This window comes from Sinocyclocheilus rhinocerous, unplaced genomic scaffold (assembly GCF_001515625.1).
Source record: "Sinocyclocheilus rhinocerous isolate Xijiao unplaced genomic scaffold, SAMN03320098_v1.1 scaffold904, whole genome shotgun sequence".
NCBI classification, from domain to species: Eukaryota; Metazoa; Chordata; class Actinopteri; order Cypriniformes; family Cyprinidae; genus Sinocyclocheilus; species Sinocyclocheilus rhinocerous.
The window spans coordinates 134,802-151,204 of NW_015658509.1; the positions used below are offsets into that span (position 1 = coordinate 134,802).

Below are 16,403 nucleotides of genomic sequence, written 5' to 3' on the forward strand. Positions count from 1 at the left end.
TGTCCCGAAGCCTGGTGTTGTGCTGAATTCTGCACCCCTGCCAGATTATGCAGCCCCTAGTATTGGTAGGTTTAGGAGTAGGTGTGAGGGAGGAGCTAGGATTAGGCAATCAGTTAACGACTTCAGTGTGGGGGAAGAATTCGCCTCAACACCGGCCCTAGGGGTGTAAATAAGTCGGGCCCCATTGGGCTCGGGCTGAAATGCCGGGCTCTATTTTTCACCCTCACACGAAGGTCCCGCTCACTCTGATTCCTATCCAACTCATAAGTAAGTGCTGCTTCCGGTGACATTCACTTCCAGTTACCTGTCCAAAAACAGTACGTTATGCTGCTTTAAATTGCAAGCTGGTGCTTTAATATCATATTATTTTATTATCATAATCATACATGATTATGAATTGGAGGTCTCGCACATAACTTATGTTGCATTGGTGAATTGGAATGGCCATATTTCTTCAGTATCTAAATACAGAAAGTGAATGCTGGCATAAAATCACAAGAATGGCTTCAAAGAGAAAACCCATTTGAAACGGATCCTGAAAAGCTTTTCATGACAGGAAAATGAACATCCTTCAGATTTAAGGACGCAAGCTGAGAAGCTCCCAAAGTCATCTTATTGCTCAGGATGTTCTTCTTAGAAATGCTGCTCTTTAAGTGTCGGCCAAAACTCATACTCTCATTGCCACGTTCATCTTCTCTATCTGCTGCGTTTAGGAGTGTTGGTCATGTTGACAGCAGTCGTTAAGTTACCCAAAATACATAGTTTCCCAGAAGGTCTCCACATGGTGTGACGCTGAATCACCAGGTTCAGTTTACTGGACTTCCTTCCACAAATCGCTCACCATATACAAAAAAAGGGACTCCTTTACTTCTCCCAGGCACTGGTGGATATGGATCAAACTTTGTTAAGCACTTGTAGCAAGAGTCCAAGTTTATTAGGCCATTGGAAGGCAGTCTTTGGCAAAGACATTCAAAGCAACTGGAGCTCTTGTCAGGATTACAAGAGAAAAATATAATCTTTTTTTTTTTTTTTAGTTACTTAAGCATGCAAGGATTAAAGTTTAATTTCCAAAAGACAAATCTAATATCATATTCAGTGCAGACAGAGCAGATAGGGCTAATAAGAAAAGTGAAACTGGGTTTATAAAAACTCTGAACATCAACAGCACAAAACACGGCGTCATATAATCTGAACTCAGTCAGAAACAGTGATTTCTCCACACTGGAATCAGGCTTTTCAAGGATGTGACAGATTAACTCGTTTTCAATGCCGTTTTAGTCAGATTAAGAGCCATACAAAACCCCCAACACAATTAAACCAAATAGACATTTATCCTACATCAGAATGCAGCCTTCAGCAGCTTTTGTTGCTGTTCTTGTCCTTGTGATTTTGTGATTTATGTAACCGCAGCTGATGCAGTGAAGAAGCTCAAGCTCATGATCTGCGCTCACATGAGAGAACAGATGCTCCTCATGGCTGTCTGATATGGGAATCAAAAACAGATGAGACTGACACACATTCGGATTTCATCTGAGTAATGTATAGAGCAGACAGAGAGAAAATCAGTGTGCAGAGATCATCAACAGAGCTGATGAACATGGGCTCTAGCTACCTACATAGACAGTATTTTAAGGCATCATACGTTCTCGATTTGGCCAAAATCTAAGGAGGCAAATCACATGAAAAAACTAACTAACTACTAACTAAATAAATAAATTCCAAGACAGCAGATGAAGCAAGAGAAATATTGAAATATATTTCAATCAATGATGGAAAGTAAAATCCATATGGAAAATATATGTATTTTTTTCTGTATATTTAAAAAATAAATGCATGCTAAATATACATAACAAGATACATTTTAACCAGTGCAGGAATTTATTTATATTTATTTATTTATTTGAGTAAATACTTTTGGGACAATATAAATATAGTTTAGATTGAAAAATATTTAAAAATGACCAAACAATGTATTAAAAAAATGTATCAGCTATATCAGCTGTAGATTTATTTATTTATTTATTTATTTATTTTCCATTGCTGTAGGCAATTGCACTACCATCTACACCACTCAATCCAATAATTTAATGTCATTTATATTGAATTAAAATGTACTTTAAAGTTAAACATTTAAAGGCACAATATGTAAGATTGTTTTTAATTAAAAGGTGAGGGAGGCTGCGAGTGTGTGATGCAGGCCAGCCGCAAGAAGAAGGAATGCGTCTGCCAAAGAATGAGAGAAAGCGAGGGAAACGCAGAGGAGGAGACGGGGTGGAAAGAGGGAGGGAATAGGGAAGCGTGTGTGTAAAGCATGCATTTGTGTGTGGCATGGCTGTTGAATGAGTGGGCCTTGTGTAGCAGTATTCCGGCTGCTTCTCTGCCCTAGAGCCACTTGTCAGAGCAGTGTGTGTCTGTGAGTGCGTTCACACGTGTTTGCGGGAGACAGACCACCGCAACATACCACCTGAGAAACTGCACACCATTGGTATTTCTCAAACTCAGCACAAGCCACCTTTGTACAGAGTTGTCTCCTGTGCGATGAGAGGAATGACAGTGTGGAGAGCTCATTGCGTTCTCTCTCAGAGTGTGATTCTGGTGGTCCTCCTGATCCCTCAGCAGGGAAATGCCCACCCACAGTGCCTGGACTACAAGCCTCCGTTCCAGCCTCCGGAGCCCCTGCTCTTCTGCAAGGAGTACGCCAAATTCGGATGCTGTGACATAGACAGGGATAACCAAATATCCCAGCGCTTCTACCAGATCATGGACTACTTCGATCAGACTGGATTCATGGCCTGTGGGAAGTACATCCGCAGCATACTTTGCCAGGTGAGGATGATTTTTTCTTTGCTAAATTCTCTATAGAAATGCACTTAAATTAATGGACAGGGCTGTTGAATTATATATTTTTTAAAGGCATAGTTCACCTAAAAGGTCTATATCTGCTGTCCGCTCCTTGTGTTCTTTTGTTCATTTATTTTGTGTTCATCCTGGTGGATGTGTCTTACATTGTTGTTCCATGTCTTGTGTTGTATATGCAGGTTTACCCAAAAAAAGAAAATTAATTTACTCACCCTCAAGTTGGTATGAATGCTCTGTTGAGCACAAAATATTATATTTTGAAGAATGTTGGTGACCACACCAGTGACGGTAACCATTGACTTCCATAGTATGAAACAATCTAAAAATACTATGGAAGTCAATAGCTACCGCCAACCATTTGGTTACCAACATTCTTCAAAATATTTTATTTTGTGTTTAAGAAAAGAAAGAAACTCATGCGCATTTGGAACAACTTGAGGGTGAGTAAATGATGACAGTTTTCATTTTTTAGGTGAACTGTCCCTTTAACTTTAACCCAATACATTATATTATATTCTATTATATATTATATTTATTGATTATTCAATTATATTAATTTTATTATTAAATAACATAAAATATAATTAATGAAATATTCATAAATATTTGATATTTATATTAACTTAATTATTCAGTTGTGTTAGTAAATTATGAGCTTTTGTAACAGACTGTGCCTCATTCATCAGTGTTACAGAGGAGGTTACGTCATGCGTGAGTTACATCATTTTTGTTTTGGCTATGCTTTTAGAAGGCTGGATGATTTCTGAATTTGTAATGAGCTATTTTAGTGATGATGAAATCATACAATTCCTTTTGGGGGCCAACCAAAACTAACATCCAAATTATAATCACCTACTAGGTTCATCATTGCAACTTCAAGGCTGCCGGGATTAAACGATGATAATTTAGCATATGGTTTTGAGATTGCAGGGGGATTGCGGTTGGCGAATGAAACACCTGATGTATTTGATTGTGGTGAAGCTGAGCTCAATGATTGTCTTTGTTGGGACATTTATCCCAGATACAGGGAGCTGCTTGTGTTCTCCAACCTGCAGAGAAGCGAAATATATGCTTCTTCTACAACTAGGCATATCAAATTCCTGTGGAAAAGTCAGGACAGCAAAGATACTGAAGAAAGAGAGAAAGAAAGTGCAAAAGTAGAGGATAGGCTACTAAATATTCATAATGCATCTGTTTTGGATCTGATTGGTCGAACTGCATTCCTAGAGTGCTGATAATAATTTCAGCAGCACTGGAACTTTTCCTGTGCTATGCTTGTGCTTTCTAGACTTTCACCAGTAGATGGCAACAAGTGGTTGTCTTTATGAGTCACTGAATCATTCGATCATTCAGTATTTAATATGCTGATTTATTCGAAACTGAATCACTGAATTATTCACTCAACTGATTCATTTAAAAAATATGCATTCTTTCTGGATCGAATCAGGTGACTGTCTCTATGAGAGAGTCATTGAATCGTTCACTCAGCCGATTCATTCAACAGTTCTGATTCATTCAGGAATGTACTGTAACTAAACTACTGTGTGATGCTTAGAGAACTTGGCAGACCAAAACATGCATTCATTGAATCATTCACTCAACCAGTTCATTCAAAATCCCTGATTCATTCCCTGATTGCAACAGGTGACTGTCTTATGAGTGAGTCATTCAATCGTTCACAACGTGGATTTGTGCAACGATTATGATTTGTTCAGGAACGTAATGCCACTACTGTGTGTTGCTTGGAGATTTTGGTGGACCAAAGATATAAATATGAATATAAGTTTGGTTGTAATTCAGAGGCTGCAGAGCATTCTTGCTCGTGTTATTGCATCAACAAACAGTGGAATTTTTCAAAATGATGAATATATGATCATATTCTCAGTTATGCCACCGTTTTGATCAAACCTTTGGCTGCCCTCTTGGTTTGTTTTGTGGCTCTTGGGAACCAAAACCAGATAGAAGTGGTAGAAATGTTTGTTTCATGTGACATTTCCTATTAAAGCGGTTAAAAGAATGACTCAACAGAGACGAGCTTTACATCTGTAAACTCCAACCCAGTCTCATAAAAATACGTACCTCTGCGTACATTTCTGCTTGGTAAATTCATAATTTCCTAATGAGCGACGGGCACAGACATATAAGCTAATGGGATTTGAGACCCAGTAGAATGGAGCAAATGTGTTGATGAGTGAAACCCTGCAGGGGCCATCTGTTGAACAAAACCCATGCGGGGTTTGTTAACAACAAAGATTGTGATCTCCTACAGAGTCTCATAATTACAGAACCATATAAACAAAATTATACGAGGGACAAAAACAGAAGAACAGTAGCTGGACAATAACTCACAATGGGATCAGAAGGTATGGAAGACAAAAATATACAACACATCTGAAGAAAAGAGAGCATGGCAATTGGTGCTTTTCCCAGCATTGTTCAAAACAAGTAGACACTTGGCATTGCACTCAGAAGTGTTTACTATAATCTTGCATGTGAAACAGTAGTTAAAACACACTCAGTGTAACACATCAACCCATCTTATATGATATCCATGAAGTAAAATAAGAAAAATAAGTCTTTTGTTAGACATTTGAGAGTAATATTTTGACCCATGTCCTCAGAAAGCGTGCCCCGTGACCTTCAGTTTTTTATTAAGCCTGAAAACTAAAGCCAAATGTTGTAGACTCAGAAGTTTCCTTGACATAGACACTCATTTCAGCCCTTTCTGCAAGGTTTTTCCTCAGGATATTACATAATATTGTGTGTTGTTTAGGAAATGCTGGACTCATTTATACCATGTAAACCCCCTAAATAGGTCTATATTTTGTTTGAATTGCAGTCAATTAGAGAGCATTGAAACATTATTCATCCACATTTCAGTGCATGTGATGTGTTATGAGCGAGTTAGCCCATTGATCCAAGCCACTTTCAGGTCCATTATTTATTTATAATGTCATTATAGTAATCTCGGATGTCTTCCAGTCCCGAGCTGGCAGTATCATTGCCAAGGCTGGCTCAGTGCTCTGATGGGTGTGGTGTTGTGGTTAACATAATGAAGGCTTGGCTAGTCCAAAATGTCCAAGAGTTGCTGTATTTATAGCTCAAACGATCATCACCAGCTGCTGGATTGAATCCTGGGATCCCGGCTGTAGAGAAGACGTGCAGAGTGCCACGTTTGCCAGACGATGAGGAGGAGAGAAGCAGAAAGGCTTACACAGCAAATCTGTTTCAGATTAATTTGTTATTTGAGATTAACTTAAAGTTTATTGATGAGAGGAGCAAGTCTTTGTTCATGGGTCAGTGACATGACACATGTTTTTATGGATCTATTAATTGATTAAAAAATATAGTACATTACAAATTCATGTCATACACTATTAAAAATGAAGGATCTTTATTTGCTTTATCTTTATTTGTTCTTTATGGCACAAACATATATATTTTTTTTGAGTAATAAAATGTTCTTCACAAAAAATAACATTCTTGAAAAGAAAACTTTGTAAACCAGGCATATATATATATATATATAAATAAATAACAAAACTTGACATCACAAAACGCAGCATGCCCAAACTTGCAGAACAAAAACATAAAACAGTAAATGCTGTCATATCAGATTTTTTAAAAATGTATTTAAAAATTATTTTTTAAAGTAATCATTAAGCAGTGAACACTTGTATTCAGTGTATAAGAAAAATGTAATGTGGTATAAAGGTTTTTTTCAAATTGAAAATGAAATTGAAATTAACAAATAAAATATAAGTACATTTCTAAGACCTTGGCACATGTATATTAAACAAAATTTGTAAAGATGTTTTTTTTTCATTTGTTTAATATAATTGACTGTCATAACGTCTCATACTCATACTTAACACTTTATAGTTTTAGTCATCTTTATAGTTGTCATCCTTAAAGGGATAGTTCACCCAAAAATGAAAATGTTATCATTTTCTCAGCCTCAAGTTGTTCTAAACCTGTTTGAATTTATTTCTTCTATTCTTTTATCAAAAACAAAAGACGTTTTGAAGAATGTTGATAACCAAACAGTTTATGGTCCCCATTGACTTCAACAGTATTTTTTTTGCCATACTAAGGAAGTCAATGGCTACCAGCAACAACATCTGTGTTCAGCAGAAGAAAGCAATTCATACATGTTTGCAACAACTTAAGACTGAGTAAATGATGACAGAAGAATCCCATCTTTAAGGTGTAGTCACATTTACTCTTGTTTGGTGAATTTTCGCTGAATCTTAAGCCCAAAGTATACTCTCCGCCTGCGTTCGTGCACACTATCAACTGGAGTATACTTTGAAAGACTATGCGTTGGACTGTATGCATACGCTAGCATACACGTACGTACAAAAACGAAGTATACTTTGGGCTTCATGCGCACTGCACGCGGACCCTCGCGAATGCATGCAAACCTTAGTATATTTTGGCCTTTAGTGTCCTGAAGTAACCTTGATCTGTCTCAAGCATTTCAGGTTCATATAACGCTGTTGAATAAATGTCCATGCTTTGATTTGTTTGTGTTAGGAATGCTCTCCTTACGCAGCGCATCTGTACGATGCAGAAGACGCAAACACCCCGATGCGGGAGCTTCCCGGCCTCTGCGGAAACTACTGCGAGGATTTCTGGCTCCACTGCCGTTACACTCTCAGCCTTCTGATCGACAACAACGAAACGCATGCTATCGAAGAAGACCGGAGCAAGTTCTGCAAATATCTAGAGTTTAAAGATCCCGAGTACTGCTACCCAAACGTCCTCTCCAACGACGAGCTCAACGCCAACCTGGGAGACGTGAAGGCGGATCCGCAAGGCTGCATTCAGTTATGCCTGGAAGAAGTGGCGAATGGGCTTCGCAATCCTGTGGCGATGGTACACGCCAATGACGGCACGCACCGCTTCTTCGTGGCGGAGCAGCTGGGTTACGTGTGGACTTACCTGGCCAATGGTTCTCGGATCGACAGGCCCTTCCTGAACCTGACCAGGGCAGTTCTGACCTCACCTTGGGCTGGGGATGAGCGAGGGTTCCTCTGCATCGCTCTGCACCCTCGTTTCACAAACGTGAAAAAAGCCTACGTTTACTACTCGGTGTCTGTGAAGAAGCAGGAGAAGATTCGCATCAGTGAGTTTCTCGTGTGCGATTCGGATGTGAATATGCTGGATCACTCCTCAGAAAGGTGAGAGACAGATATCATATATTCACATGCAATGTTCCACTCAACTCGACCTGCATATTTCATGGTTAAAGACAGCTGCACAGACACAAATAAAAACATTATTATTTATATATATTTTAGGTATGCCAGTTTCTCTCTGAGAGTGTTATTTTTTATTTTATTTACATTTATCAGACACGTTTATCCAATGAAACACACTCTGCTGAGAAAAATAAATAAATTAAAAAATTTAAAAAATAAAAATAAATTATATATATATATGTCATTACATTTTTTCCCACACTTCCTTTGATTAAAATGTTTTAACCAACTGGTGCTGTTCAGTCATTTTTGACCAAAGTAGTTTTTTTTTGTTTTGTTTTGTTTTCAGAATGTTTTACTTCATCGGAATGGTACAAATCTTGATAAAGGTTTTGAAACTTGCTATGTGAGGGAAAAAAAACATTCACGTGCTTCAAAAAGGTTAAATGGTCTTTCCATAAATATAATTTAGTAATATAAAATCCCCTAAAATACAGTAAAAAACTTTATGGAAATAAAATCTAGTACACTCATTTTATTTAAACAAAATCATGCATGATTCAAAAAATTTTTAATTGTCCTTCCATAATTTTTTTTAGTATCATAAAATCCCCTTAATCAAGCAAACAATAAATAAATAAATAAATAAACTTTATCAAACTAAAATATAGCACACTCATTTTATTGAAAACAAAAAATCTGTCATTTTTTATCACAAAATAAGTAGCACCAGAAGGTTAAAAATATATTTATATTTAAAACATATACTTACAGTAATATTTTGTGTAAAAATAGTTATATACCATTTTTTTTTAAATCATGTTTTGTTTTTGTTTGTGTGGTGACAATCAACCACAAACCATGAACTTCCTCTGCAAGTAACTTGCACAAACCTTACCCTGTGCACGCAAATCTTTTAGGCATCATTTTACCTTTCTAGAGTTGAGAACCTGTGATTTAAATGTTTGGCAGATGCTTTTGTTCAAAGCTGCAGGAAAGGATGCATTATTTAATTACTCAGCAGCTCAAAATGAACAGATTCTTAAATGCAAGACTTTCTCGTAGATGTGTGATTTTCACCATTTTTATCAGTCTGTGAAATAGTAGCACTATTGATACTTATTTTGGTTCACAGGACACTTCTAGAAGTTGATGAGCCTGCATCAAACCACAATGGAGGTCAATTACTGTTTGGGTTGGATGGATATTTGTACATATTCATAGGAGACGGTGGCAAAGCGGGAGACCCTTTTGGAAAGTTTGGGAATTCACAAAACAAGTAAGTCATCTTTATTTATCTTTATTTGACACCCTTGCCTTAAAGGGGTAGTTCACCCAAAAAAATTTAAATTACCCCATGATTTCCTCACCCTCAAGCCATCCTGGGTGTTTATGACTTTCTCCTTTCAGACGAATACAGTCGGAGTTATATAAAAAAATGTCCTGGCTCTTCCAAGCTTTATAATGGCAGTGAATGGGTGCTACTATTTAATTGTCCAATAAAAGTGCATAAATCCATCGTAAATCATGCTCTGCACGGCTCCAGGCGGTTAATAAAGGCCCCTTGAAGCAAATCGATGCATTTGCATGGAAACATATCCATATTTAAAACTTTATAAGGCATAATCTCTATCTTCCGCTAACTGTCGTTCACGAGAGAGTGGCGTTCCAGCGGATTTATGGATTTATTGGACTTCTATTGGCAAATTGAATAGTAACACCCATTCACTGCCATTATGAAGCTTGGAATAGCCAGGACATTTTTTAATATTTCTCAGATTGTATTCGTCTGAAAGAAGAAAGTCATATACACCTACACTGTAAAAAATGACCGTGAATTTAACAGTAAAAGACTGTAAAAATGCTACAGTAAATACCTGTTAAATGGTTAACGGTAAATTCCCCTACTATATACGGTGAAAAACTGTATTGGAAATTACATGTATTGGACATTAATTTTACGGTAGTATACCGTATTTGGAAGTGAAAAAGACCGTATAATTTACAGTGAATAACCGTAAATTGACATTCCCAGAATTTACTGTTACATTTCAAATTTGATGTTTTTTGTTGAAATAACTATGTTTCTTTTTAGTTTTTTCTTATCAGTTTTGTATATTAGCGTTGTGCGTTACACCTAATGTCGTTAAATGAATGTTTATTGAATTGTTTCAGTTTCACGTGTGTTACATGATGTTTTTAGTTGAAAACAGTGTTGTGTAAAAACACCCTAAGATTGGGTATTTACACTCTTGAAATCTGGCAACCGCAACCATGAATGCTTGTGGAGGCAAGATAACGCAAATGGCAATTTAAAATGAAATGTTTTCAGAATAAATAACCAGCGGGCTAAAATTGAAGATGATTATGCTTAAAAATCCAGAGAAGCAGAAACTGTGATCACGCTAAAAAAGTGCAGGCCTGTTTGAATTGAACCAACAAATTGCTACCTGCAGCCCTACAATTTTTTTTTTTTTTTTTTATGCTTTCAGTTTTAGCTAACTGTATTAACCCTGATCTGAAGTTGGTTGGTCTCAGTGATTTAGATGTTTAATTGTTAGCTTCTGTTGTTCTAGAAGATTTTTAAAACTTTGTAAATCAGATAAAAGCGACAGAAAAAAAGAACAAAGCAGAAAAGAATAAGTTAGATTGAATGAATGACTGATCTAAGCCCGGAGTAGCTCCAGCTCTTTTCACAGGAGGGAAAATGAGTAAAGAGTAAAGAGGCCCTTCATAGACGTTCAAACCCATGCCACGGTCAATATTGACAATATTGTGGGTGATGTGAGGCTAGAAAGGATGCAGTTGAGTGAGAGAAAGCAGAAGCAGATGGTGCAAATGTTTATAGGGCAGGTTTAAAACTATGGTCTTATGAGTGCAATCCTAAAGACAAATTATTTGTATTATTTTAATGTCATGCAAACTTTTTTATAAAACACAAACGTCTCTGCGTGCAGTGCAAATCATTTATTTGTGAAGAAAACCACATCTCCATGTAAAAAAAACACTGGTGTTTTACAGGTCCACTCTTCTAGGCAAGGTCCTGCGAATCGATGTGGACAACAATGACTATGGCGCCCCCTACAGTATCCCATCAGACAATCCTTTTGTGGGAGAGAGGGACGCGAGGCCAGAGATCTACGCCTACGGTGTGAGGAACATGTGGAGGTGCTCCGTCGACAGGGGCGATCCAGTCAGCGCTCAGGGCCGCGGCAGAATGTTCTGCGGGGATGTCGGTCAGAATAAATATGAGGAGGTGGATCTCATTGAAAAAGGAGGGAACTATGGATGGAGGGCAAAGGAGGGCTTCTCCTGTTACGACAAAAAACTCTGCACCAACTCGACACTCAGTAAGCACGCCTTTCAAATTTGGCTATTTATGTTTAGCGTAGGTTGATTTGGGGGCCAGGGGCCAGATTGAAGAGTAAAATTAATTACTATATTCTTCTTATATTGTTCTATTCTTTCAGGGAATAGTTCTCCTAATGAAAATCTGCTGGAAATGTACTCACCCTTAGGCCAATTAGGATGTAGATGAGTTTGTTTCTTCATCAGATTTGGAGAAATGTAGCATTGCATCAGTGTCTCAGCAATGGATGCTCTGCAGTGAATGGGTGCCGTCAGAATGAGAGTCCAAACAGCTGATAAAAACATCACAATAATCCACAAGTAATCCACAGCACTCCAGTCCATCAGTTAACATCTGGAGAAGTGTTTAAACCTTTGCTTCTTTCCAAAATAGTTTTGATTTGGCTTGTAAACGGTGCTTGATCTGATTCAGACCAGACCACTTTTTCACTGGAGGAAGCGCTATTATGGATTATAGACTCATATTTTAGTTAAAAACGTCTTAATGCTGGATTTGTTTCAGCTTTTGTCTTCTCCCGATGTTAACTGATGGACTGGAGTGCTGTGGATTACTTGTGGATTATTGTGATGTTTTTATCAGCTGTTTGGACTCTCATTCTGACGGCACCCATTCACTGCAGAGCATCCATTGCTGAGACACTGATGCAATGCTACATTTCTCCAAACCTGATGAAGAAACAAACTCATCCTAATCTTGGATGAGTTTGGCCTGATGATTAATACAGTTTCGTTTTCCTTCAATCTCGTCATAAATCCCAAAAGGGCATGCATTTAAGGAATTTATAGGGTTGTTTCAAATATTATTATTGCTTACTGTTGTTTTCTATTCCTCCATGCCAAATTACAAGTTAACCAAGTAACTTCTGACAGTTAAAGATGTTAACACATTTCATGCACTTTCAAAAAACAATTGATCAGTGTTGAAGTATTGGATTTGTTGCAGTAGATGAGGCAATCTCACATGCAGGCTAGTATATAATCAAACCACACCACAGCCTGTAATTGTATTCTCATTAAAATTTACATTGTCAAGAAAATCATTCACAAGTTAACCTTTCTTAGAAAGAAGATTTTCATGAATCCAGCCCCAGTTTTCACATACTGCTGTTGTTTCAGTTGGGATTTGAAGAGTACATGAGAGTAAACATCTAAACTTTTTGTTTTCACTTTTTTCCAAAGATGATATCCTTCCAATTTTTGCTTACCCACATAAAATCGGCAAGTCTGTCACTGGCGGCTACATCTACAGAGGCTGCCAGATGCCCAATCTTAATGGCCTGTATATCTTTGGGGATTTTATGAGCGGGTACGTATGTATTCTCTACTTTATGGACCTTACTTGATGAATTACTTACATTAATTATAGTCCGGTATAACAAATTATAAACAAGAATACACTGCAAAAAAAAATTTTTTTTAAAGATTTATTGTACGTTTTACAAGAAAACACTATTTCAGTCTTTGTACTTAAAAGTTTCACATTGAATTCAATGCGTTACTTGCAGTCTTTGTAATGAATTGTGAAATTTACTAGCAATTTCAAAGAGAAAATTGTTTCTACACCATTTTTTTTTTCAGTGTATCAACACAAGATGAATGCATGTTTACATGTTTACTGATTAAATCACGCTCCTCCCGTTTTATGCATCCTAGGCGACTGATGTCCCTAAAGGAGAACCCTGCGACTGGAAAATGGAGCTATAAGGAGATTTGCATGGGCGCTGACAAAACGTGCAGTTTCCCTAAACTAATAAACAGCTACTACAAGTACATCATATCATTTGGTGAAGATGAGGCAGGTAACATGAGAGCAGCTCTGTGTTTGACTGCTTCATGTGAATATCTTTATATCGTTCTTCAGTGTAACACACTCATCTCTGTCATCTGTGTTTCAGGAGAGCTCTACTTCCTTGCGACCGGAGCGGCCAGCGCCACAGCCAGAGCAGGAGTCGTGTATAAGATAGTGGATCCCTCCAGGTATACATAAACATGTGCACTTTCATTCAGAAAGGGAACGTTAAATTGTTCAAAAGTGACAGTAGAAGCATTTATAATGATTTCTGTTTCAAATAAATGCTGTTCTTTTTAACTTTCTATTTATCAGAGTATCCTGAAAAATAAAATGAATCAATTTCCAGAAAAATACTGTGCAGCACAACTGTTTCCAACATTGATAATAATCAGAAATGTTTCTCGAGCAGCAAATCAGCATATTAGAATGATTTCTGAAGATCATGTGACACTGAAGACTGGAGTAATGATGCTGGAAATACAGCTGCGCATCACAGGAATAAATTAAATTTTAACAGAAAATCACATAGAAAACAGCTGTTTTGAATTTGTAATAATATTTCACAATTTTACTGTTTTTACTCTATTTTTCTTGCTGACCGCAAACTTTTGAATCCTTGAGTGGTATACCAAAATACCTCTCACAATATCCCAAAATCAAGTGAGACTTTTCTGAAGCAATATTAAAAGACTAGTTTGCAGAAAACAACAACCCTGTCATTTATTCACTCACATGAGCAATACTAATAGTGATGTTTACCCTATCATGCACTGTAGGGTGTAAAGGTTTGTGTTTGCACTTTTGATTGCAACAGCTGTGAAATAAACAGTTGGACTTTTTTGTTTTCACTCTTTAGGAGGGCTCCTCCAGGAAAATGCAACTTCAAGCCCACTCCAGTCAACATAAAGGGCAAACTGATTCATTTCAGTCCTAAAGAAGGTAAGAGAGCCAGTAAACATACTTTTATCCCATCGGAGGTGTGTGTCTTGAGTAGCGCTGTATGATTAATAAAAATACAACAACTGTGATATGGTTTAGTGCGATTATCAAATTGCTGTTTTTGGCCAAAAATAACATTTCGATGTTTTAAAAATAAAATATTTAATGTTTGAAAATGAAGAATTGAAGACAGCCATAAATATTAGTATTATAATTTTGCTATTGTATATAAAATGAAATTATCATTATTATATTATTTTTCTTAAACACTTATTTTAATTTTTCAGTGATATATTACAATAGGAATATTTATTATTTTGTTTTTTAGTATTTTTTTATTTAGTAGTAGTAGTAGCAATAATAATATAAGCATTATTAAAATATACGATTATTATATATTACATGTGGTAGTAATAATAATAATTATTATTATTTTCATTATTATTATTTATGTAACATTTTATTATTTTATAACCGTATTGATGTGGAATCACAAAATTTGGGCCAAATTGTGCAGCCCTACAAACAAGCAAACACAGCAAACCTGTAATTGTTTTTTAATCACATTTTAAATCACAATCACTATTTCAGTCATAATTAAATTTTTCCCCTAAATCGTCTTGAGGTACTCTGTTAAAGTGTTCGTAGTTTTTTAACACTATCTTTTTGTTTCACAGAGTATGTAATTAACAAAAAACCCTCAACAACTGCCATTCCCAAACCAAAACCCACCAAACCCAGTGCGACCCCACGACCACGAGTACCACAAATGACCACCCGCGGGGTTCCTCCAGCGACCCCCGTTCGACCGTCTACACCACAGCCGCGCGCTCTCCACACGACCCCGCGGCCCAGACCTCCGTCTCTGACCACCCTCAGACCCGCATACTGGACGACGGCACCCAAAACCACCGCAAACACCCAAACCGGCAGACCGGGCAAACGAGGCCGAGGCAAGCCCAGGAGGAAAGGGGAGCGGAGGGGTCGACCTCGAGCCGGGCCGGCGCGGCTGGTCAGCACAGACGGACAGAACTTCCCACATAGTGAGGTAGACATGTGGGGCATGTTAGAACGAGGCGTTTTAGGTAGGTGTGGCTGACTCTTAACTTTTATAAAGAATATCTCTTTGGATTTGAGACTTTAGTCTTTGCAACTTTACAGATCTTCTTTATGCACCAAGAGCTTGTAACACTCCAAAGAGAAAGGAAAAATTGAAATTGCATCATATGACCCCTTTAAGAAAAATTGACCCTTAAGAGTGTTTTTGTGCTCCAGGGTCACATATGAGGTGATGGTGAAATTCAAACAAAAACTGATTAAAGTGTATCCATCTAGCAATCATGAGATCAAGGATTTTCCAGACTGTCTTTTTCAAACATAATTCAGGTTATTGCTATGTAAATATTGCATTTTTGTTGCACATATACATTTCTTGTTTAATTGCAAATGATGATTGATTTTAAACACAAATGCTGGACATTCTTTGTTATATTGTAATAATTAAAAATGTAAATTAAATTGTTTGTATAATCATGTGGTGAAGATCACAGAGATATATTATATATATATATATATATATATATGTGCAATACTGGAGAGTTTATCTGTTTCATCACAGCTGGAGATGCTTCAATGTGCCAAACAACTGCTCTCATGACGAGGATGTAGGGGTGGTTTGTGGCCATTAGGAGCATGCAGTGGAGTGAAAGACAATGAGCAGATGTAGGTTGTGAAGCCACAGACCAAAAATACATCTGCTGTTTACAAACAGAAAAAAATCATTTAAAATGACCAATTATAAAATTATGCGAATTGGAAATGCCCCTATCAAAACCAGAAGAGAATCTGAATTTTTACATTTTTGAATGTAGAAAAATTATATATAAATCTAGACTATGGTAAGAGTTAACTATTCTAGAACAAAAATATGATTAACTGCATTCACATATAATACTAATCAATCAAACATTTTAACAATCAGTCATTTTCACACTGAATCGTGCACTATTTGCACTGCGGTGTGAGTTGTTGATCATCTCACACAGCTAAGACAACTGCATTAACTGTTTTTCTTCATATTTGTGACCCTGGAGCACAAAAGCAGTCTTAAGTCGCTGGGGTATATTTGTAGCAATAGCCAACAATACATTGTATGGGTCAAAATTATACATTTTTCTTTTATGCCAAAAATCATTAGGATATTAAGTAAAGATCATGTTCCATGAAGATATTTTGTAAAT

The 16,403-nt window shown here is 37.0% G+C and overlaps 1 protein-coding gene across 1 annotated transcript; it reads left to right on the forward strand.

Moving 5' to 3' along the window:
- The first annotated feature begins 200 nt into the window (after positions 1 to 200).
- LOC107722278 (HHIP-like protein 2) lies at positions 201 to 15,455 on the forward strand. Its single transcript, XM_016530566.1, has 12 exons — positions 201 to 267; positions 2,169 to 2,298; positions 2,523 to 2,826; positions 7,396 to 8,042; positions 9,199 to 9,342; positions 11,085 to 11,413; positions 12,612 to 12,738; positions 13,086 to 13,231; positions 13,328 to 13,409; positions 14,081 to 14,163; positions 14,841 to 15,206; positions 15,439 to 15,455. The coding sequence occupies exons 1-12, from the start codon at positions 201 to 203 to the stop codon at positions 15,453 to 15,455; spliced, it is 2,442 nt and encodes an 813-aa protein (XP_016386052.1).
- Positions 15,456 to 16,403: the final 948 nt, after the last annotated feature.

Bases quoted from the DNA above. Each gene is read 5' to 3' on its own strand.
- LOC107722278 (XM_016530566.1), top strand. From the start codon at position 201: ATGCCGGGCTCTATTTTTCACCCTCACACGAAGGTCCCGCTCACTCTG. The intron at 268-2,168 runs GTAAGTGCTGCT...TTTAATTAAAAG, and splicing joins GATTCCTATCCAACTCATAA to GTGAGGGAGGCTGCGAGTGT. The intron at 11,414-12,611 runs GTAAGCACGCCT...TTTTTTCCAAAG, and splicing joins CTGCACCAACTCGACACTCA to ATGATATCCTTCCAATTTTT.